This window comes from Diplotaxodon limnothrissa, linkage group LG11 (genome assembly GCF_057381915.1).
Source record: "Diplotaxodon limnothrissa isolate DT_005_m linkage group LG11, D_limnothrissa_male_GT1.1, whole genome shotgun sequence".
Classification (NCBI taxonomy): Eukaryota; Metazoa; Chordata; class Actinopteri; order Cichliformes; family Cichlidae; genus Diplotaxodon; species Diplotaxodon limnothrissa.
The window spans coordinates 19,932,806-19,957,350 of NC_140606.1; the positions used below are offsets into that span (position 1 = coordinate 19,932,806).

At 39.6% G+C, this 24,545-nt stretch overlaps 1 protein-coding gene across 11 annotated transcripts in view; it reads right to left on the minus strand.

Moving 5' to 3' along the window:
* The window catches only part of mef2d (myocyte enhancer factor 2d), a 101,914-nt gene that overhangs the window by 23,179 nt on the left and 54,190 nt on the right, over positions 1-24,545 (minus strand). For 5 of the 11 annotated variants that reach the window (XM_085366307.1, XM_085366308.1, XM_085366310.1 and 2 more), the window contains exons 4-6: positions 14,734-15,141; positions 7,034-7,265; positions 3,065-3,121 (exon numbers count right to left, since the gene is read on the minus strand). In XM_085366307.1, coding sequence (XP_085222433.1) covers positions 3,065-3,121; positions 7,034-7,265; positions 14,734-15,141 — 697 coding nt within the window. The remainder of the gene's footprint in view (positions 1-3,064; positions 3,122-7,033; positions 7,266-14,733; positions 15,142-24,545) is intronic. The other 6 variants (XM_085366317.1, XM_085366316.1, XM_085366314.1 and 3 more) reach the window with 3 other exon arrangements.

The following is a 24,545-nucleotide window of genomic DNA, read 5'->3' on the forward strand; positions in this document are numbered from 1 at the left end:
GTCACATTCATCCAAATCGAAACACAGATATCCACCTACCTTCTGAGGGTCAACTCAGCACAGCCATTGACAACTAAACAAAGGCTTATTCTTACAAGAAAAATACAATGTGTGAAGAGTTTAATAAAGTTAACAATGACTCATTTCTGAAATACTGTTAAAAACAGCTCTTTGATCTTCAATAACAAGTCCAATTTACAGCATTATTAGTCAGGACATGACTTTAAATGCTTATTTATTGAATGATGACTTGCTTTTAGCAACACTTGGTAAAAAAAGAAAAGTCTCCACACTTTCATTAATAGCTTTGAAAAACTAATATCAATATTGAGCCTTGGCTTTCGAGTATTCCTCTCATACAGTGCAGGGAAGTTAATATAAATGCATTGATTCATTTTGGCCCACCTTACCCTGAGACAATGCGTTTATCAAGTGAATATAGACAGGAAAAAAGCTCCACACCTTTCCACCATATCTATTACTATGGGTTTGCTGGCAGTATCTTTCCCAGCTAATGGGATTTAAGGGGAGAGCTCTGGCTAGTGTCAAAGTCACCTCTGAGGAGAGTCCTTTGCCAAGACAGGGGACAGTTGGATCGGGGGGTGGGGAGGTGCTGAAGGTGGTGGTGAGCGGGGTGGGGCGGTAGATTATTCTAGAGAGAAGATGAGGGGGAACAGCTGAGAGAGACAGCATGAAAAGGGGGGGAGGGAAGCAGTGCAGCTAGAGGGTTGAATTGCGGGTGAGGGGTGGTGGGTAAGCACGGGAAGTGGTTTAAGTGAGGGGAGTTAAACAGGCTGCTCTTTTCAGCGCCAGATGACGTTGGAAAGGTGCGGGGTGGACGCCATTAATCCTATTTTTCAGATTTCCAGAACAAGATTTGACTGGTTGTTCATTTTTTTTAAGCTTGCCTCATTACAGACCATTGAATCACTCCTACGATTTGTTCAGTGATTAAAACAGATCTGGTCTTGTGATCACTGGAGTCTGTTTCCCTTGGTTGGAGAAACAATCAATCAATCAAAGCTTTGTAGGTCAGGATTAATATACAGTACAAATGCTGAGCAGACGTCCGATTCCACTTTTATATTAAGAAGACGACAAGAAATGATCCTAAATGATAAGAGTCTTAGTTTTGCATGGATGGAAAGAGCTTCATTGACAACGACTGTTAAACTGGCTAGTGCTTAAGTTATTACACTCTAGCTCCCAGCTAATCACGTTCTGACACTTTGCTTGTGTCCGTATGTGACAAATACTATTTTAAAACAGTGGCTATACTTTTATTGTTGATTTCTAATATTAGAAAGAACAAAAACAAAGAGAAGTGATGCATGGCACAATCATTGTTTTAATTTTTTTTAAATTTGATAAACTTTAGCTTTGTTTTGGTTTGATTTGCTTCATTTCCTTGGTTACCGTCTCACGCCAGTGACAAGATCAACAAAGCATTTTTGCCAGATGCCGAGGGACTCCTACTGAACTTCACTGGACTAACCCGCACAATTTAAAGTGGCATGCAGTTTGGCATATGAAATCTGTGGGTGTAAGTGCGTCACAAAAGAAACAGTGACTGATGATGTCTACGTTAGATACTAAACAGGAAACGGAGCTGACAGAGAGAGCTGGTCAGTATATGTTGTTGTTCATTTCTTTCACTGTGATCCTCTGATGCACTGAAGGGTCAATAACAAAACAGAAGATGCCCGTATACACGCAGCCTCTGTCCACCAATCAGGATGCAGCATTAAGTGGCCATAATTGGTGTCGCTTAGCATTGCCAATCAATATCCAAGTGGCAGTTTTGCCCATTTTCAATGACACTTGTGTTATGTTTAGAGGGACATAAATCTCTAAACTCTCTTCTCAATGTACCACAGTACTCACGATGATGAAACCAAAATTAGTGAGACTGACTATTGATCGTTTGGGTCAAAATAAAGTAGAAATAAGACCCTTATCACCCTCACCAGGTGACATCAGCACAATGTCAGGCTGAATAAATGAAGTGAAACAACACGGCACTTTAGTGCGATTAGCATAGCTCACACCACCTTTTAAAAAAGGACAGTTTACCCACAGCAAAATAATATCGACAAGAAAAAGCATCACATTCAGTACATAAAAAATAGTGGAAAAATTTAATTCAATTAAAAACTCATTAACAGTATCATAATTTGAGTATTTTAACATGCTATCGGGTGTTTTACATTTCTTTTTTTTTTTTAAATATCAAAGCTGCCAATTAAAAGTGAATGACTGTCATAATAATAATAATAACAATGACAACATATTCAGTAGTGGATTCAATCTTTTGTATTCAATACCTTGAGTTGCACCACAATTTAAGCTGCCATAGAAATCATGAATCTGAGTAAACCTGAACTTACAGTTTGCTTCAAATACATTTATCAGTACTCGGCTCAATTTTCATAATTCATTAAACTGGCACTAAAAATGAAATTTCGAACTCACTTTGAGATTCATGTGTCACATTAAAGCCGGTAGACCCCAGACTGGCTTTCTAATATTGCCGAAGATTTGAATTTAAAAAACAGCTGAGAAGCTTCACAGAAGTTATTCTGTAACATCGACAGTTTCTTTTCCTCTTTTTAAAGTCTCTGCTTGCCTTTCTCCCTCACAACCTGAAACCCATTCTGTTCTTTGGACTGTTGACAAGCAGCTTGTACTGTGACCCTCAGCTGTCGCCAGTCAACAGGTGTTTCATGCTTGTGCTTGCATTTGTGAGTTCGTGTGTGTGCGTGTGTGTGGCTGTTTGAGTTGGCGTCCGAGTTGTGTGAGCCTGCTGCCACACAAAATATTCTGCATTGCTCTGTCTCTACGTCAGTTTCAGAAACCATGTCTCTTCAAAGAGTCCAGCCAAAATACAGAAAGCAAAGAGGTGTGTGTGTGTGCGCGTGTGTGTGTGTGTGTGTGTGTGTGTGTGTGTGTGTGTGTGTGTGTGTGTGTGTGTGTGTGTGTGTGTGTGTGTGTGTGTGTGTGTGCGCGCATCTTTGTACCAAAACTGGGAAGAAAGGTAAAAAGATAAAAGAAAACATTTACTTACGGACTGGACTCGGGCACGCTCCATTAGAGTTCCCCAAGTCTCCCCCTAACAGAGCACCTGGGATAATAGGAAAACACACCACGGTCACATAAATAACGCTAAATATTACCTCACATCAAACAGTTAATCTGAGTAGCACTAATCTAAAATGATGCATGAAAAATGAAATCATTAAATCAAGTATCATTAAAAAGTCCTACTGCAATCGATGCTCATTTCACTCACTGAAGGACCATAATTGGTTTCAATTCTGCATTTCCAGTTAATGTTTAAGTGTTAGTTTCATTACTTCTCAATGGCACTTATGTGATATTTTGAAGGGAAAAACTCTGAAAGACTAAATGCTCACCTAAAGCTAATTAAAAGTACAATATTATTTAAAAATGAAAGCTCTTCATTGGGAGGAAGACAGTCCATGTTTACAGTGTATTTAACTGCCAGTCAAACTCTCTTGTTACATATTTAAGATCATCAGAATAAACAAAATGTTATATCCAAAGGTATTTCCTCATTCTCCTCATAGGATTACTATGAGGCTACTGGAGTGCTTAGAGACATTATTCTAATGTTAATTTACTATAAATGTGTGAATGTTGAAGCAATTCTACTTTAATCATAAGTAGATGAGTTCTCCTTCTCACGGTTATTGATCGGCACAAACCCACAGTGATATTAACAAAAATCCTGACTTTGGAAAATAAACATCAAACACATTTTACCCTTGCAGTGTAGGTTTGAGAGATTTATCTTCAGAGATTCACAAGCCGGTCTTTAAAATGCTCTGTGTCCGATAACACCAATGTGCGAACATCACAGCATCATATGTGCTGCCTCCTGCACGCTCTATCCAAGCAGCTCTCCCGCCTAAATCACACAGAGTATTTCCAGTAGCGCGAAGGTGTCTGAAGCCGACCATTTCCTGCTGTCTGTCACATGTGAGCAAGGACAACTGTGGAAAATACTTTGCTCTGATTCTCCTGAAATGTGCATGTGTGACAACTGATTTTTTATTTTGTTTTGTTTTAGCTTAGCCCCACCAACAGCGCATCGCATCAAAGTGAATATCATTAAAGAAGCTGTGTTGCTGCTAAATGTTTAAAAAAGCAGGTTTGTAATAACACAAACTTGTGAGAGAGTTTTTCAGTATTTTTCCCAAATAACCAAAAGCATAAAACGCATAAAATAGTAATTTCACTGTTGTCATAAAATTAAATCTCATGTGCTTTGTCTCTAAGCACAGGAAACCGAGACATTTTTATACACTGCAACAGCTACATACATTTATCTTCATTCTAGCAAACATTATGCTTGCTTTTTCCTCACATCGCAGGCAGCATTTTTTCTGCACTGACACTTATTTTCCCTCGGTTGGTGCAATTTCAGTTCTTTGGCTCCAATGCGCTTTAGAAATTTGGGGTCATTAGGGGTGACTGAAAAAAATCTGGCTGGACAGACACATGGAAAAACACCAATAAGCAAAGACAATGAACCCAATGCAACTCTGATAATGTGGGATGCATAAAAGGGTACAGCGATGTATTTGCACTGCTGAGGTTATGAGGAGTAAGGGGAGGGGAGGAAAGGGGCGTCCATTACTGCTACGTGAAACCCACTTGCCTCAGAGAACGGCATGTTATGAAAGATGCTGTAATGCATTTGTTGCGAGTTACATCACCTAATTCTGACTTGCAATGAGATTACGCTGGTCGGAACAAAGCTTGATAAGTAACCTTGTCTGAGTCGCAAAAATGGGGCACGAATCCTTTTAGTCAGAGGTTGAAGGATTGGTTTGCCACACAGAGGCAGCGGGCGCACGGTGTACCAGCCAACCAGTCATAGAAATGATGGATGTCTGTCATTATAGGTAGTGTGCACTTATTTCAACAAGCAGAGGAGTTATTTAGACTGATGGAGCATGCAGGCTGCACAACACATCACTGGTCATTTTGCTGCTTGTCGACTCAGAAGATTCTCTATTAAAACGCTGCTGTTACATAAACCGTGCTTCTGCATAGACCGAGGGCACTTTATGAAATGGTCTTTAAGTAACTACATCACTATGACAACCATGAGTTTAAAAGTGGTTCAAATCATTTCAGTTACAAGAGACATTTAGAAACCAGTACAATAACATGTTTGTCCACAGACTGACTGCTTGGGATGCAAAAAAAAAAAAGGAAAAAGAAAAAGAAAAAGGAAAAAAAATACAATTATTAAATGTCAAAACGAAACATTTGAAAACCGATAAAAATCAACTGTACGGAAAGTAGGCCAAACATCGACGGAGAACCACCAGCCACAGGTTTACACGGGGATTTGAGCCTCATATGCATAACACAGAGTGTTGACAGATGCTGCTAATTAACATTCAATGTGGCGTGACCCATATTTACAACAGTTTGCAGGTCATGTAGTTACTGAAAGTCCTTTTTCAAAATCCTTGAGACTAAGTGATTGTTTAATGAAATCAGCAATGTCTGAAAGACCTCTTTGTTCAATAATGTTTCCCTTCAAAATAAATAAAAACCGCTAAACTGTATTTCAAATGTTCAAAAAGACATAATTCAAGGCAAACTATTTTTGTCATCATGCAACGACACTAAGAACATTTTCCACTGACATGGCGTTGGTGCCAGTGTACGACTGGTTTCTCGCACTGTCAAGACTAAATAGCCCACAGAAGCACCGCACCACAAATCCAGCGCGCCCCATCATCAACATCGGCAGAGAAGGGAAATCATCAACGTCTGGCAGATTCAGCCTACAGAATCTGTATGCCATATTTTACACCCATGGAAATCACCTCAAATTCTTCGAGTAACAATGCATAATGACCGGTTATCAAACCTGACAAAATGTGGGCTGATTTCCAAAGACAGCAATGCAAAACTGGTTGTGAAACTGCACTGGCACCACACCGATAAGAAGAAGATGTATAATGACACCGTGGTTGCACGGAGTCTTTCTAAGAGGTTCAATCTGACTTGGACTCTATGACACAGGGGCAGCTGCAGTGGTCAAAAGGTTTTCCAGTTACTGTTACTTTTGTTGCATTTTTCCCCTCAAAAAACAGTTTTTTTATTTTTGTCTGTCATTAAATATGATAATCTCTTTGTGTGAGCTTTCACAGTGAACATGACTACACTTGTCAGGTTTTACAGAACTCTAAGGTTACACAAGGTTACGACTGAACTGCATTAAAAGCTGGAACACTGAATGTCAAATGGTTATCGGCCATTTTACTGAACAAAGAATTGCAGAATTTTAAGAATGATGTATTTCTGGCATTATTTAGATTAGGGGTACAAGTATGCACACATTTGAGAAACAGTGGCAAGCTGCAGCCACTAAAAGAAGAGGTTTTTAGTGGGTGCAGCCGAAAACAACAAAATATGAGATTTTAAAAGTTTTTTTTTTAAAATGTAAAAAATAAATAAATAAATATATAATATATTATATATATATATATATATATATATATATATATATATATATATATATATATATATATATATATAAAAAATCATATTATAAAGACTTAATGTAGCCAGAAATTTCTAGTCTGTTCATTTTCTTTTTAAATATTGTCTCCATGTTTTCTCCAATACTTGTCAATCAAGCAGTGTGGGTGGCAGTCTAATGGCTTTTTTTCTTTAGTTATCTTTTGAAGAAGTTTTGAGATTTTGTCAGTTTGTCTTCTTTGTTCTTCAGTCTATCTCAAAACTGTCGATGTTTTCAAAAAAAGTAAAATTCATCAGTTGCCTAGCATCAGAGGATCCTTCACTGACAAAACCCAATCAATGTTTAGAACTGCAAATTGAAAACCTACACTGTTGATCGATCAATCAGCTGCTGGTATTAAAATTGGAAGTTTATGTATGAGAAGATGTTTCAGATGATTATTATAAGTTCACATTATCAATCCACACAGAAAACAGAGCATTTTATTTTGTTCATGCTGTTTCTTACCTGCACTGGCTGGCCGCTGTGGTAACCCTGGCGACACGGTGTTTCTCTGCAGAGCGGGTTGCTGTGGGGAAAGGAGCCGGGGATCTGTGAGGGTGGAGGTGACAAAGGAGGTGGTGGTGACCAGGGCGCCGGAAGGGTTGTTACTGAACTGAAGGGCCGCCGCTGCCGCTGCGTTCTGGTTGGATACTGGCACGGTGACTGGCATGGAGAAGGTGGGCTGTGGGACTGTAGACTGGTGGAATGACAGGAAGAGGGCAAAGATTAGAGTGTGGCCATGTTTATCCACCCTCACATATAATTATATATTATAAAAAAAATAATGAACAGGTGATCAGTTAGTGATCAGCAGCAGTGCAAACAAGCCTGCAGGTCACACACACACACGCACACGCACGCACACAGCTGCAGCAATAAAACCGATCACAATGAGAAGAGTCTTCCCAAAACGAAACTTTAAAAAGTTACACAACAAAGGAGAGTCCTACTTTAAAGCAACAACATAAAAAGAAACGCAAGTGGAACATCTTCTGTTTTGCACGCTAATTATTGTTTCAAGAATTTGTAGCTATTCTTTCAAGCTTATTTCACCTTGATAAATATATTTTTCATTTAAAGGGCAATTTGTTGTGAAATAATACAGTAGTGAATTATTTCAGTAGTTCAGAATTACTTGAAAAGTAGAATTTTTTTTTTTTACCCCAAACACTTTATCTGATTTGAATTTGGCTCGTCTTCAAGACTGTCTCCTTTTGCTCTGCTGGGCAGCTTTCAGTGCTGTTGCAAAATTTGATTTTAATTAAAGAAAAATGTTTGTATTGTAAATTTTATTGTACATCCAATATACATACGAAGAAGGAACTTTTAATCCTTGCATAATGACTGATGTCTCCACTTTTTAAAGTTAAAAAACAGTTAATAATTAAATAAATAAATACAGAGGGGGGGGAAAAAAATCACTCTTCCCAAAACTAGAGCTTTGTATTCCAAAACAGGTCAGTGCACAAGAATAAAAATAGTATACAAAAAAAATTGCAAAAAACTGATTAGCATTGGGAATATTTGTTTCCTACACTGATAGATATTTTCACCTGTTTAAAGAAAATCAGATTCAAAAAGCTCAAATGCTGACACAAAAATAACTTCTTAAGTAGATCTTTGTTTTTCAAAGAAATCATTTATCATCATTAGCCTTAATGGCTAAAGTAATGAACAATAAACAGGAGTCCATGAATTCTGAATATCATATCATATGTTTCAGATCTAAAACTTTGCAGTTAGTAATAACTTTTAAATCATACCCGTAAGATATTAAAAATGATCCTCAATAACTGAAATCTACCTACACTGCATTGGTATTCTGTCACGGTGAAGATTTTTTGATTCTTTGCTTGTTTGTCAAGCTTCACTCTTGAGGCAGGAAATCAATTCAAAAGTATCAGACATGTCTGATGTTTGCTGTTTCTACTGTGCTTTAAAAGAACACAATTTTGTTTTGGAAATAAAACTCTTCAAAACAACCAAAAACACACACATCAAATCTCAAACACACGCAGACGCACCCAAACGCAGACACACGCACACTCACTCACTCAGTTGTCATGCAAGGTGACTTGGTGAAAAGGCCAAAAAGCTGTCTCGCCTTTCACTTTTCATGCCAGGTTAAAACTTGTCGCAGCAGCAGCAGGTTATTGCATCGGGTTATTGGTGACATTTCATAGCGTGCTTGTCACATTCCAGCAGCATCCCACCACCCCCACTGACATGTGCTCATCACTGGGGATTTAAGGAAATATTCAGCAGGAGCTTGCCTACCAAAATGGGCTTTACAATATTACTCTTGTTCTCAAAAATCCTGAAGACAGTCCACCTTTCTGTTCAAAAACGTATCAACTGCACTTTTTTTTTTTTTTAAAAAAAGAAATGATCAGTCTCGTCACCTGAGTTGATGAAGTGTATGACCAGACGTCCCCGAGTGCAAAAAAAGAGAGAAAAAAAAGGAAAATCAGGGGCAAGGACCTCGGGTTGTCCAGCAGTCCGACCCATTTCACCCTGTTCCAACTCAATCTGAAATAAGGACTTCTATATATAGAATATGGGCCACCGCTGCACTGTACTGTACTCAAACTGCCTGGGACCCAGTTTAATATCAAGGAGGACGAGGGCACCTTCCTGCCCTTGATCTCTACCTCTTTTCCCTCTGCACTGCATTGGAGATCACACGAAAATAAGGGAGTTATGGGACTGAAACCAAACCAAGTGCTAGTTTATTCAGTCAAATCTCAAAAATTGTTACTTGATCATAGGTTTTCCTCAAACAACTAAACAACTTTTTCCCAACTAATAAAGTGGTCTTTTTATATAAACCTCAACAACAAAAATAATCATCTTTATTCATTATTTTATAATTAGGGTTTTTTTTCGTCACACAAAGTCTAAACAGAGTAAAAACTGGCCCTTTTTTCATAAAACAAACAACAAATTATAGTTCCACAAAAAACCTTTCAATTTATTCGCTATGTTAGCCTTGAAAAATGACTAATCTTTATTAAATCTTCCAAATACATGAAATGTAAAATTCACTCTTCAGCCTACAAAGAGGAAGTTTGCAAAGCAGGCTGTACAGAGAGAGCTGTAAGTGGCTAACAGGGAGAGTGAAGAGAACGGCTAACAGCATTGCACCACTGCACACAGGCCAAGCAGAAGGTAAAGGAAGGGCATGGATAAATGGGAAAGGGTGGACAGAGGTGGGGTTAATCCAAAGTGGGCCAGAGGTGTATGAACGCAGAGCATAAGGATCCAGAAAGAGTTTATCCCTACAGTGCTTGGGAATGTTTTTTTTTCTTTTCAGTAATAGATTTCATTATATATTTTTTCTTACTGGGAGAACAACTACAAACAGAGGACAGAGCTGGAGTCTTTGCTGACGGCCATTTTTACCAAATACAAAGCAATCAAACTGTCACCTTTACCTGAGCCTGAAACGCTCTACTTTCCCATTAATCAAGTCTAAAACTTACTAAGCTACAGTTAAACTACGGTTAGAGAGAGAGAGAGAAAGTCTGTATTTACAGATTTAAAGTTGGAATAATGGAACTGTGGTTTTAAATAAATTGACAATAAGTAATAGCATTCAGGACAGAAAATATCACTGAAGACAATGTGACCTTGATGGTATATTTGTGGTGATTTGGAATTATGAAAAATAGGATTTGAAAAAATCTAATTAGACGTTAGAAGCAGAGTCAATTTTTAATAATAATATAATAATTATAAATATCGTTTAAGCCACTTTAAACTGACCTATGAATCATTCAAACACAAGGTTAAGCCAAGGTATGAACCAGTGTTGTATCAATCAACCATCTATCAGCAGTCTTTTGCAAAAACATAATTTGTTCCCAAATTTAACAGTTGAACTACAGAAGATTCTCAAAAGTAATATATTTGGCAGGCATAAAACAGCATTTTTTCACAAACAAGGTGATTCACCAAAAATTTTGAATGTAGGGAAAAAAGGATAAAAGAGGGATAAAAAGCTGAGGTATAGCAAATAAGACAAGGACTGGACTGAAAAATCAGTGGCCACAGCTTTTATGAATCAAAACTTAAAATCTTTGCTTCAAATGTATGTTAGTTACATGTACGGCCATCTGTAAAACATGGTGGACACTATATCATGGTTTGGGGCTGGATTTAATTTCAACTAAAGAAACACAAAAAAATATGACCCACCATGCAATACAATCTAGAAAGCATCTGATTGGTAAAATCACTATTTTTCAGTAGAATATATCTACAGTAAGCGTCTAGCTGAATAGAACAATGTACACTAGAACACTATAAGTCAAGGATTGGCCTCCAAACACCTAAACACTGCTGAAGCAGTGTGGGATCATCTTAACAGAAATCAAAAGGCAGAAAACATTCAAAGAAGAGCTTTGAATGTCCTTCAAGAAACCTGGAGAACTATTCCTGACGACTACTTAAAGAAGTTCTAAGAAAGCTTGCGTAAGAGAGTTTAGTAGTTATACCAGATATTGCCTTCCAAGCTTGTAATTGCATGTTTCTGTACCAACTTCCTATTATCCTGACTGAATATGAAAAATGAGAAATGACTCAAGAGTACTATGCATACCTTAAAAAACAATCCTCTTCAGCTGTCTGTCTCTTTATTGGTACTTTGTAATACATTTAGCCATCGACTGTTTGCTGCTCGCCACCATTCCACAAGACCTTCATATCTGTATCAGCCTCTGGTTGCTAGGAGATTGGTGACATAACTCCAAAACCTCTTCATTTATTCTGTAAATATGAATTTTAAATTTGTCTTGACCCTGCTCTCCACTGTGCTACACTGAGAATTAATCCATGTCTTTGGCAAATTACAAGAGAATTTACATCTGCCCACTCTGACTCCATTTAACACTGCTGCTCCTAATTGCAGAGAGGAGGGTTAACTGGGTACTGCTCCTCATCCTGTGGATTTAGCACAGAGGATGGGAACCATAGAAAAAAATAACAAGAACCTGTTAGGTAAATAATTGACTAGGAGCTTTTCCAGAGGCTCATGTGAGGAAGCTTAAGGCCTCTTCTGTGTGAAGAGAACAAAAAGAGGGGAGAGAAGGCTAACCTATTTTCCCTCGGAGGAGCTCTCTCAACAAGGGTGTGTTTCCTGGATGCAAGGGTAAATCAGAATGAATTAAACTCATGGCCTAGTTTCCCTTTTCCTCCCTCTTGTCCTGAAAGCCTTTGAAAGTTTTCTCTTTTTTCCCCTTTTTCAACTGTAGGATTGTCGCATCGTATTTGTAAGAGGCTGCAGATCTGAACACAGATGCAACATTGGAAAAGTGTTTGACGGACCTTTAGATGTCCCAGCAGTTGACCAGTAAATTAGCTTTAGTTGTTTAGTTCTATGCCCCCCTCACTCTAATTTCTTTCTGACATCACCAATATTTGATCCTAAATAAATAAAAAGAGGCTGAATGACTCGCAGCTCACCTTCTCCAAAACATCTGATTCTCACTGAAAATTGTTTTATTTGCAGCTCTTAACAGAAACTATTAATAGGGATGCTGAGAGTCCTCATGCTTTCATGGCATGAAATTCAAAGCTAAACTAATCTCAAAACTAAATTAGATGTGATTAAGTGTGCAGCAGTTTCAATAACACCATGTTTCACTTGACATTCATACCAAGCTTATACAGGAGACAAAACATTCAGCTTCTTGCTGAAAGGCACCATGGAGGTGGTTGTTAAAAGGCAGAAATCTATTTCTTATTCAATTTCCTGGCCCAGAATCTCAGAGCCAGAAAAGGATCAAACCAGGGGCCCTCCGGTTAGGAGAAAAAAAACAAAAACCCAAAGCTCTTTTCTCTTGCCTATTACAGTGCCAGTTTAACAGGAAAAGATACGTTAGCTGGGGGCTCGTTTAGCCAAGTGTCCTGCCCGTTCTCCCTCACCACTCTCTTCCTACCTTGGGAGGTATTTGAGTACAAGTGGGATTAAGCTTGTATATCCCGGCCCCTATCTGTCATGCTGGGGATTATGATGCTGAGGGGAGGAGTGGCAGGTGGTGCTGCATGTTTCTGATTACTGGTTGACCGTGAAAGGTGTGCTGGAAAACCAGACAGGTAGGCAGGCTGACTGGGACACCGAGGGGCAGAGTGATGTCGGGGCAGCTTGTCGCTAGAGTCATTTGCTAGCAGCGTTACGCTAGCATACAAATGGCATGAGCCAAGAGCTGTAGCTCTCTAAGTGCAGTAGATTGAATCCGCTTCTTCTTCTTCTGTGGTTTTCTCTTTTGAGAAAGTCTTTTTAGAGCTATTTGTCTCACACAGCACAGAGAGGCTGATGGAGGCAGGGTGGATATCAGGAGGGGAGAGATTCACTGAGCTGATTAATCTGAGAGGCAGCTCATTTTCTCCATTATGCTCTGATGTATGTGAGATTTTAGTAAATTAATATTAACATTAGCACTTGATGTCATTTTGAAGAAAGCCTTTTCTTCCCTCCAAACCACCAGTGTGTTTTTTATACTAGTTTTGTCCATAAAACTGCTTTTAATTTAACAAATAGTGTGTTTCAAGCCTTTAAACTGAAAACCAGGCGAAGGCATAGTCTTTCCATCGCTCTAGCTGTAAACTAGATATGTAGCTGACAATGCATACATTATACATTGTTCATAATTATATTGCTTTTCACAGTCCTATTTTCATAAACATATGAACAATTACAATTACAATTACAGCATGATTATGAGACTAGTCATGCATACCACAAAACAAGCCTAATACAGTAAAGAACAACAATAAGAAAAAAGAAAAACGCCTCCACCCTCCATAAAGGTGTAACACCAAAGGTGTGACTGTAGTAAACAACTACTGCCTAACTATTCTGCAGAACCTCAAAGTGACTGTGTCCCATCCCAAGCTACCAATCAGGGGGCCGGCAGACAGGAAGAGGAGCTGTAAATTAAGTGCTAGTCATTAAAGTGACATTAATGGCATTATTGAGCAGAGAGGAAAAAATGAATCACAGAGAAATTGGCAAAGAAGTAGAGCGGTAAAAGGGGATTGGCAGAGCGCCAGTCAGGAGGCAGAACCTGGATAATGTCAGGAGCCCATCGGAGGAACAGGACTACACTGGGACTAAAGTGACCTCAGTAATGCTGCTAATAACAGCCGGTTATCAACTGCACTCTGGCTTTCTATGTGTTATCTGAGAAACAGACACAGCCCTGGTGGATACAGACTATCTGAAATTGCAACGCTCTTTCTTTAATGTTGCTAAGTATTACACAATTGGTGCATTCAGTCAAAAAAAAAAAAAAAATCTGACTGCTCGAAGGCATGCTCCAAACGTGTTGATTATTACCATAAAACATGATTTCCCCTTGCAATATTAGTTGCTATGCCAACTTTTGTGAGAACCAGGGACCTAGTTATCGCTCCTCTCCCTCTGTTGTTTATTCTTGTACGTTTGCGAACTTGCAGAGGCATCAGAAACATTGTATTAAAAGCCATAATACTCCTGAGAATGTGCTTCACTGTGATGACTGTAACTTCAGATGAATAATCACAGTTAGCATGCCCTATTTGGTGTCATGCTGCTTTTTTAAGGATCACTTTCTGTCTTACACATGCGCAGCGCTGCAAAAAACAAAACAAAACAGCAAAAAAAGAATATTATTTGTCTTTTTTATGAGTCCTAGGAAATTTAACTGCAGAAAACGAATCTCCATGTACCCCATAAATTATGTCTATCTGAGCTATGTTACTTTAAAGTTATTATATTCGTGTTGGTTGTTGAAAAGACCAAACAACATTGGAAACACAACTTTAGGCTTTCTTACAAAAAAATAATACCATTCCATTAATTAATGATGAATGTGAACATTAGTTAAAATTTTACTTTTAAGAGGCTTCCCTTATGAACTTGGCTGCTCTTATTTCTTGCTGAAGCACACACCATCAGTGGGGTGGGGTGGTTGTGGGTAGTGATTTGGGGGATGGGGATAGGTGCTATTGGTAAGCGGTGAAGTAGAGAAGGTAAAGGAGTGGGGAATGGTGAAGGCGAGTGCTCTGTGAGTAGTCAGGCCACCATCAGCAGCCGGAAATCTCCGGTTGTCCGGTCAGCGGCAGCAGCAAGGTACCAACATGAAGAGGGGGCAGGGTTACGCAGAGTGGTGGGAGGTACTCACTGACAGCCTATAGTTCTGCATCATTTTATCAAACTCCTCGTCAATTTTTTTGTATTTCTCTTCAGTGCGGGGGGTGAGGGAGAAGGGCTCCTCGGGGTCTGGGCTCTCAGAGTCCCGGTGCTCTTTCTTGTTCAGAGCCTTCGATCCCCAAACAAAAGAAGAGAAGGCAGACAGGGAGAGAGAAAGAGAGAGAGAGAAAGAGAGAGAGAGGAAAGTAGAGAAAAAAGGGAGAAGAAGAAAAGGGTAGGTTAGATAAGGTGACAAAAATGTGATTGTACTCACGCCGTAGCGCTTGAAGAGGCTGTCCAGGTCCTCGGTCTTGCGGTCATTTAGCGGGCTTTGGTCGATGGAGTCATCGCCGTCGGGCTCAGGGCTGTTGCAACCGTTAAAGCCTTTCTTTCGCAACGTCTGAAGCGGTTAAAGAGGGGTAGAGGAGGAGAAGGAAGCACATTTACATTTCATTTTTCCATGCACATATTGAAATTAGCACACAGTGAAAGATTTTCATTTCTCAAACACAAATGAACATCTTGATTGCATAAAATGTGCTGACTCCTACGCTATTCATTGTATAAACATGAGCCAGCTAAGGTCAGATGGAACAATTTGACCCTGATGATGACATAAAAAGAGTTTGTCTTTTTTTCCTTGCGGCACCTTCTGTGAGCAGAAAAGCTGCCTTACAGAACACACATTCTCAACTTCAACCTTTGAAAATCCTCTGTCGATTTGTGAGGTCAAAGTTCGTAACATCTGCCACCCACCTGAAAGCAAGTTATTAAGGAAGAAACTGTACTTGCTTATCCAGCAGGTGCACTCAGGAAGTTATGGTTTAAAGGGCTGAAAAACTACTGAGTCTTATTCCAACCGCAGAAAGCTTTCAAATCGGAGGATGTGGTCTGAGAGAACAAGGCCAATAAACTATGTGCATGTCAGAAGATACAGCGAGGCATCACACTTGTGCACACGTTGGCTAATCAACAGTGTTAGTAATTGGTGTGAAGCTTTGCACTGAGGAATGTGGTAAAGTAAAGCAAAAGGGTAAAGGGTGAGCTAGGAAGCATGTGCCGGTATTAGCACTTCAGCTAACGGCAGACAGGTTGCGTCAGTGTTCGCACACTTTGGAAAGGGCGAGAAATGGAAGAGGGAGACCGACGGGCGAGAGAGGGAGATAGAGGCTCTTATTTTGAGAGGATTGTGCTAAACAAGATTTGCTGTTAAGTAGCTTTGCCTGGTGGGCCCTTGACCACAGAGCCAAGCAGAGAGATCCTCGTAGCAAAATGGATCTTAAACTGGAGCTGGAGATCCTACTGTGGTCCAAATACAAGCTTTAGCCTTGAGTGGTGCGAAAAGAAAGAAATCCCTCGCCTTGAAATCTATCCCAAAGGAAAAATAGACTATAACCATGGCCAAAAAAAAGAAAAGAAGAAAAAAGACTCTAGTTCTCACTCCAGCAAGTCATTCCATCCAAAACATTTTTTTATTGAATAAAAAAAAAAAAAAAAAAAAAGAAAAAGGAGGGGAGGGGAGGGGGCATCTGTCTGCGAAGCACTATATTTTAAGCAGCACTCTGTAGAAATCAACTGATTTCAAGAATTATCAAATGACCTTCAGTGTCTTACAAAAAAGAAGCATCATTAAGTCATAGGAAAGTGGCTGTTTAATGAACAAGCAATCACAGGAAAAGAATTTCTTTAAAAGCTCGTAAATCTAGTTTCTAGTATTAACTGTAATGTGCAGTCATGTGAAAAAAGTGAAAAACTAAGTAAGCTCTTATTGCTTCCATTGGTATTATGAGATTAAGGTGCTGCTAATCATATGTGCTTGATTAGATGATCATCAGCAAGTGTGAGCACCTCTATAAAAGCAGGCATACAGATGTGAGCATCCCAGCGAATTCCCCCCAAAGTGAGACCGTGGAAAGCACAGAGAACAACAAGAGCTACATCTCAGAGTCTACAGGCCAAAGTCACGACTTTACAATTACAAAGACACTGAATGATTATGGTTGGTTTTGAAGGGCTGCTGGGAGAAAACTACTTAGGTGTGGAGATGTTTGGCCAAATTGCACCACATTTGTAGAAAACCAAACACAGCATATGAACACAGAGCAAATACTAACAGTGATGATTCTGGCTTGTTCTGCAGATATGGGACCAGGGCATTTTTCAGTGATTGAGTCGACTATGATTAAACAGCTAGAACTGGGTCATGCAACAGAACAATGATTCCAAGTACACCAGCAAATCTGGTGTCTCGATGGTGCAGTAAAACCAGACCTCAAGCTCACTGAAATGCTGTGATGGAACCTCATTGAAAGGTGTGAATAAACAAATGCCTTCGTACCTGAATGAACCCAAGGAACACTGGAAAGAAGAGTGGGCCAGAATTCCTCCACAACGATGTGAGAGAATCATAGTCACACGGAAAGTGATTACTTCAAGTTACTGCTGTTAGGAATGGCTCTACAAGCTACTGAATCATAGGGTTGGGCATAGTTTTTCCACAGTATTGTGAAACAGTCCTTTTTCATATGTAAGTGTAATTTGGGGGTTGAACAAAAACATGTAGTCTACCTAATTTGTAGTTCAGTATGTAAAACAAATAAAACCACTGGCATCTTTTGACATTCAATTACACACAACATATAATGCAGGGCACTGTTACATGTATCACCCAACAGATATTATATTCAATATCTCATGCACCCTTTACTTTCTTTAATTAACAAGCACTTGCCGTGTCAGGTGCGACTATAGTCTAGTGGCGGTCTGATTAAAACCTAACCATGTGTTACATGAGTGCACAGCACACAATCATTGTTAAGTGAGAATGATTCAACTGCATGCAATTCAGCCTCTAAAGTGAAGCTGGCGGGAAGTTGTTGTATCGAGAGCTCCAGACTAAACCCCGAGGAGGAAGAGACAGAGATTCTTTTCATTTTTGATGTATTAGCCTGAAATCCTAAAAACAGGTGAGGGCAAGAGGGTAATGATGCCATTTGGATGTAAGGGTAAAAAGACTTTCAGTGTTAATAACAATACTGCTCTTTGATATGAATCTCATTAAAAACCAAAGCCATTATTATTATCGCAGTGTCAAAGCTGCTTTTTTATCTACCCACAGAAACGGGTTATTAGAAAGATTTGTTCCAACATGGAGACAGTCTCCTGATTCAGCTGTTAACTCTCACCAGAACAAGTAAGTGCTCTGATCTGCAGCTTAATGTAAATTTCACACACAGGAGCAGCCACCATGCGCTTTGTTGTGCACAGTTCATAGAAAACACACTCTGCTGAGGCAGATGTGTGTGCGCACTGACCTAAAAATTGAGAGAATAAAAGAACTACATAAAATAAATAAAAATAGAACAACTTTCAACTTGACAATGACGGCATGTGACAGAGGGCTGTGTGGAGGACGTGATAGAAGCGTGGACCTCCTGCCCTGACTGTCAGGACACAAAGAGATAAAGAGCCTGCAAACAAAACTGTGATGACACTGGAGCCATGTTGGTGCACTGTTCACATGTAGTGACACACATTTGTACTTTGATACTTGTGAGGAGAGACAAAGTTCCAGTTTTGCATTTCCTAAGCCTAATTTAAAAGGTAGATGGTTACACCAACCAAAAAATTAATCTCCTTCAATTTAAGCTTTAGTTCAATTAAACCTTGATCCTACTTTCATAGATCTGCGACCAAAACGTCGTCAAATATCAGTCCTCATTAGAGTTGATATGATGAACAGGGCCAAAATACAAATGGATTTGGTGATCATATACTTTTTTTTTTTTTTTTAAATAATAAGAACAAAAATAATGACAATAAGACCAAACATGCAACTGTCTTTGGGGTTTGGACAAAATTCCCTAAATGCCCTCGATCTTCTTAAAATCGTCCCATTTTAAGTGTGATTCATTTGAATTTCTGTACTTGATTAAATCTGGCATTATTTGTCATAAAGATGCAGCTATCATGCATATGCTATTATACGCCATGTGTTATTAACTCTGACACAAACATCATTTCCCCCAAAGGACAATAAAAACATTTCTTACAATGCTTCCACTAATGCTTCCAATAAGGACAGTGTTCATTCATTTTCATTGTCTTTATGCCATCGTGGCAATAGATTCACCAGTTAGTTGGCATACAAACTTACCTTCATCTGTAACTTCTTCAGCACGTAGTACTGAAGTCTAAATGCTTCTGCTTATTGCTTTTCCTAATTTGAGGCCGTAATTATCCACTGAGATTGCTAGCTTACTCTATTTTCTGCCAAAGAAGCAGGCCATGGAATAAGGTCAGAATGACACTGCATTTCAGTTCCACTGAAGTACAAAACGCCCGACCCATAAATCAAAAATCTGAACGGATTACCACTGGTCAAATATTCCTTTGTTTCCTCTCCATCTGACACTTTCAAATTCATATAAAAAGCAACAATCCTAATGGACACACTGACATATGGATGCAAACAGACGTACAGTAGGCTTCCTTCTCACACTGTCTCTACTTGCTTTCACACACACTTGATATTTTTTGGACATCACAGGCTTGCCTCTCTGTCTTTCTCTCATGTAAACTCCACTGATATTTTGTGAACATTACAGTGTAAACATGGGCATCTTTCCCCCTCTCTCACTCTCTCTCACTTTCTTTGTTTGTTTTCCCACTCTCTCTCAGACTGAACATTTTGTGTTACATTGCATTACATTCACATTCTCTCTTTCGCTCACACTCACACACACCCCTCTGTTGTGCACTGATCAGCTTGTCTCTCAGTCAGCCATCTGTTCACCTGTCCGCTGTCTCCCTCTCTCCCACTTTCCCTCTCGCTCTCTCGCTCTATTGTGTTGCCAGGGTAAGATTCACCCTGCAGAGCACCACGCCAGCCTCTAACTGGCTATGACTGCTCGCAAGCCCCGCCCCCACCTCACTCTCTTCGTTCCCCTCTGGCTCGCTCGTTCGCCCACCCGCTGTCCGCCCGCCCTCTGTTTCCAGCTCTCCATGAAACGCTGCTGCTGCTTTGTCCTGTCTCTTTTTGTCTTTCTCTCGGCCTCTCATCTCTCAGCCCACCACCTTTAACGTAGCTCTCGCTCGCTCACAGTGCAAGTGCAAACTCTCGCACTTGTCCTTCTGTGTTTTTCCACCCTTAACATCTCTCGCCATTGCTTCCTTGAAATGTCTCCATACGCAATACTCCCCAGTCGCTCATTTCCTCTCATCAACCTTCATTCTCTCCTCTGTTTCAGTTTCTTTTCCATTCCTCTTTTGCCCTGTCTCTTGTTCCCAGAGCTTTTCCCATCATAATTTCCTTCCCTTTTCCTCTCTCTTTCCTGCTCCAACCTTTTATCCCTTACTCTGAAAATGTGTTTGAAGCCTCTATGTGTCTAAGTCGTGAGTGAAAGTCACTGTACGACTGCATGCATAGTGTCAGTATTTGACGTTTGATAACAGTGGCAATAATACTTTGAGTGTATCAGGTTCCCTTCCTGGTTTTTTGCATTTCCTTTTATTTTTCTCACTTTTGCCTCTATCAGCTTTATCGTCACATTCATTTGGAAGGTGCCAGAAAAACAGACCTTTACCTAAAACATACATGTGTGTTTGGGTGTCACCATATCTAGCCATGTATAAGTTTAACAGATACACACACTGCCTCTGAAAGCAACTCTGGGCTCTGTGACTTGCCCAAGGACACTTTGGGAGGTGGGAAGGCCCAGATATGAAACTGCCGAACAGCACCGCTTGCACAGTTTTCCTGTTTAGCCACTTTAGATGTTTAAATTCTTATCTATGATAAAGTAATTGTTCAACATGGCAAAAAGACCATGAAACCTATCTTTGTTATCAAGAAGAACAAAGAGTCTTGCAACTGATAGCGTAACCTCTACACAAACCTAATCTCAACATCATCAAGTTAACTTGGAATCAGCTGTAATCCACAGAAACTTTGGCCAGTCCTCCAAAACAACTGGAACAATCACAACTGCTTTAAGAACAAAGGAGGGTCGGACTAATCACTGATTTGTACTGTACTTTAACTAAAGTTAAAGGATGTGAGTCACCAAACTATTGTCTGGTGTTCATAAGGCCACTGATCACTCCTCATTAGAAAAATTTATCTGAGAATTACAAACCGATTTCAGTGCTATGAAGGCAAATAAGACAGATAAAAATACAACTGACTTCTAAAGTGGCATTTACTTTACATACGAGTACCAAATTCCCCACTTTGACTTAGTGTTGCTGCGCTGCAGGTCAGCACAGAATCAAAATCTATGTAAAAGGAAGGTGGCCACTTGACTGGATGAATTTTGAAATCTATTCAGGAACCAAAGACTGGATTTTGTTCTTCATCACTTCTAACAGAAGTATATTTCAACATTATGCACTCCACACTGTATATAAATGCCACTTGTTTTGCACATATTCAACTCTGTATATTTTATATATTATTATTATTATTATTATTATTATTATTATTATTATTATTATTATTATTTTATTTTTTTTACTATTTAATTTGTAAAAATGTGTACACACACACACACACACACACACACACACACACACACAGAGGAAAATATTTAGTATACACATCCAGAAATGCATACACTATTATATATTGTACATATATTTATTAGTTTCAGGTTGGCCATTCTTGTATTTTGCTCGTTTGTGTTGTTGTGTTTGCACATCTCTGTTGCTTGTGGGGCTCGCACACAAGAATTTCACTCGCATGTGCTGTGCCAGTGTGCCTGCACATGTGATGTGACAATAAAAGTGATTTGATTTGATTTGATATTAGGAAGGGATGTTTTAGTGACAAACATGATCATGAAGGATAAACAGAATATTAACAGAGACATGTAAAAATCTTTCCTTTAACTGATTATTATAGTTTTCTAATCTCACTGTCTAACACTTTTATTTGCCCGGTACAGTATGTGCTGTTTATTGTTAGGCTTTCTTTTGGACTATGACGGTGCAGGTTATATGGTCCCAAAAGTACTTAGGTAGCAGGCAGAGTCCCTGCTGTCTAGGCCTGGTAAGTGCAAAGCAAACTGTAATGTCACCTCCCATTGTGGCTTGTCAAATACAGAAATGCAGAAGAAAGTCTCTCCCTCTCTCACACATGCAGCCCCCTACAGTCAGTCATTTGGGGCATCGTATCCACAGTCTCAGCACAGCAGTGGCTGCCAGGCTCCTCAGATGTTGTATTATAGATCAGCACTTGTTTTTTCTCATGTCAGTAACCTGCCAAGCCGTGAGACGTGAGGAAGTCATGTCCTCGCTGCCCACAAAAAAACACACACACTCGCTATCATGCGGGTTCAGAATGTATTTTTTTGAACGCCTTGTTAAAACAGAAAATCAATAAATAAAATAAAATAAAACAGAAAAGAACGTAAATGCATTTCCTCGTCCTGCTCTCTGTCATTTTTGTATTTAGATTAATTATGCTTCCTGTTCCTAGTGCTCCCCTGTGTGAAGTATTAATTATGCATTAATTTCAGGGTCAAAAGCGCATTTAACATGAAAATGTAAATGAAAACTCAACTATATGTTATGCATTGTGATGGTCTAAGTAAGTGGGTTTTTTTCTAATTAAAGTATAAAATTCAGGAAGTTAGGTTGGAATAATCATTTAAACATTTGGACAAAGTTTAGTTTATGACTTGTAGACTTCCTTTAATTTCTAACCATTTAGTTTATTAAAAACCATCACTGCATAAACAGCCATTACCCCTCCAGCTCTCACTGGAATTATTTGTCCATGAAAATAATGGACTTCTCTCACTTAGCCCTCAAGAGGCCTCTGGATGGTTTGCTATGTATCAGAGGAAGCTGATCGTGCATGATGCCCTACGTCAACTACAGATGACCTGTAAGCCAATCAGTCTTATTGATATATGACCGCCTACACTAATGACAACTAAACAAAATATTTCGAAGCCTATTTTTCTGCCCTCTAGGAGTACGTGTTCCTCATTCAGAATCTCCATAACACGCCTCATTCTGGGAGTGAGTCACATATTTTATAATCAAGGACTTCCAGTACTTAATATTGTTTTAATGAAATCTTGGCCCCTTTTCAGCACAGGGCTGTTAATTATTTCATAAGGTCAGGATCTCTGTTCTGAACACAATGCTGTGAATGTGTGGTATAATACTGACCATAACTGAAGGCATTGTATTGCATTCCTTAACCTTGAAGTTCAACTGCAAAAAACAGTGAAGTAATAATAAGAAATAAATTTGAATAATTTTGAGGCAATGACTAAACATAAGACAAGTTTATATCTTGGTTTCAAATCAAGTTGTGTGAATGTATCAGGTCACAAACCCCCAAAAAAATCTAATTTAAAAGGGAGAACACATTACAATTCTACTTGTAACGTAAAACAAATAAATAAATCCAAAAATCCTAATTATGGTTGAGCTTTGGGCCTTTCACACAAGTTTTGTGATTCAGAAACTTGGAAGAAACAAATCCCAGTAAGAGTGGTGACCACTAATGTAAGCACCAATAAACCTTCCTATGACCCCTTCTACTCCAGATTAGGACCTTGGGCATGGCAGGTCTTAGCAGGAGGACCACAGAGTTCAGACAGCAAAGAAGGATTATATGAGGAGCATCTACGGGACAACACAGGCATCAGCTTTCTGCGAGAGGACGTCAGAGGAGAAGTGGGCATGCAACTCTGCAGAGGGGTGAATTTCTCACTGTGCACTAAGTGGGGTAATCTGGGGTTGTATACTATTTGTTTGAAGCGCTATGGGCTATTGTAGCAACAAACTCAATCTGTTGCTTAGTAGGAAAATACTGACAAGTAATGTTTCGCAATATGTGAGTCTCCCCTGGCTGCAGCCCAGGAGGATCAGGGCGGTGCCCAAAGTCCTTAAGCACGAGCATTGAAGCTCTTGGTGAGATCTGTCTTCCCTGAGCCGCTTAAAGGAAAAAGGGCATCCCCCTTCTCCGCCCATCTTGCTTTCTCTCCTCAGCTATTCATCCCCACTCTTTTAGCATTGCGCTCGCTTGTGTTCCCTCTGTCTCTCGCTCACTTCCCTTCTTTGCCCTGATTGGGATCTGTAGTCAAGCGGATTAACACATTCTGACAGGAGAGGCAGGCTGCCCACACACACTTTCAAGCAGCACGTGCATCTCAGAGAGAGGCTGTGTGTGCATATGCACAGCCTCTCAAGCTTGCACTGAAGTGAAGGAATGTCTAACTGTGTGATGAATAGAGTCCACACACCCACACCCATATACACACCTCAATATGAACTTAAGTGCATCTAGGCATTTAGGCCCAGAGGTGCATGCATGTACAGCATAGACAGAGCAACATACACGAAGCATAGACTGTGTACGCACGTGCACGTATCAGTTTGCGTGTGCCTGCGTGATTATATCCACACTTCATAATTTATACTCAAAAGCACTTGCAGAGGCAGAGCAGCAAATGGGCACATTTTGAGACTATCCAATTATCCCCTCTCTCTTCTCCCTCTCCCTCACTCTCGCGCTCCGTCACTCGGTATGTCTCAGCTCTGTCCTTGACCAGCGATGTTACACCATGTGCCAGTGCAGATAATCTTTAATAATTATTGTATAATTCGCCAATCTTGTCACACTGACTGTTCGACTGTACAGGGCGCCACTGAAAGCCCCTCACCCTCTATGTCTAGCATTTCTGTAACGCACGTCCAGTCACAGTTGCGGCATTTAAATGTACAAAATGTACAAAATGATAATTATCATTTATTGCACATGGAGATAAAAAGTATTTTACAATATTC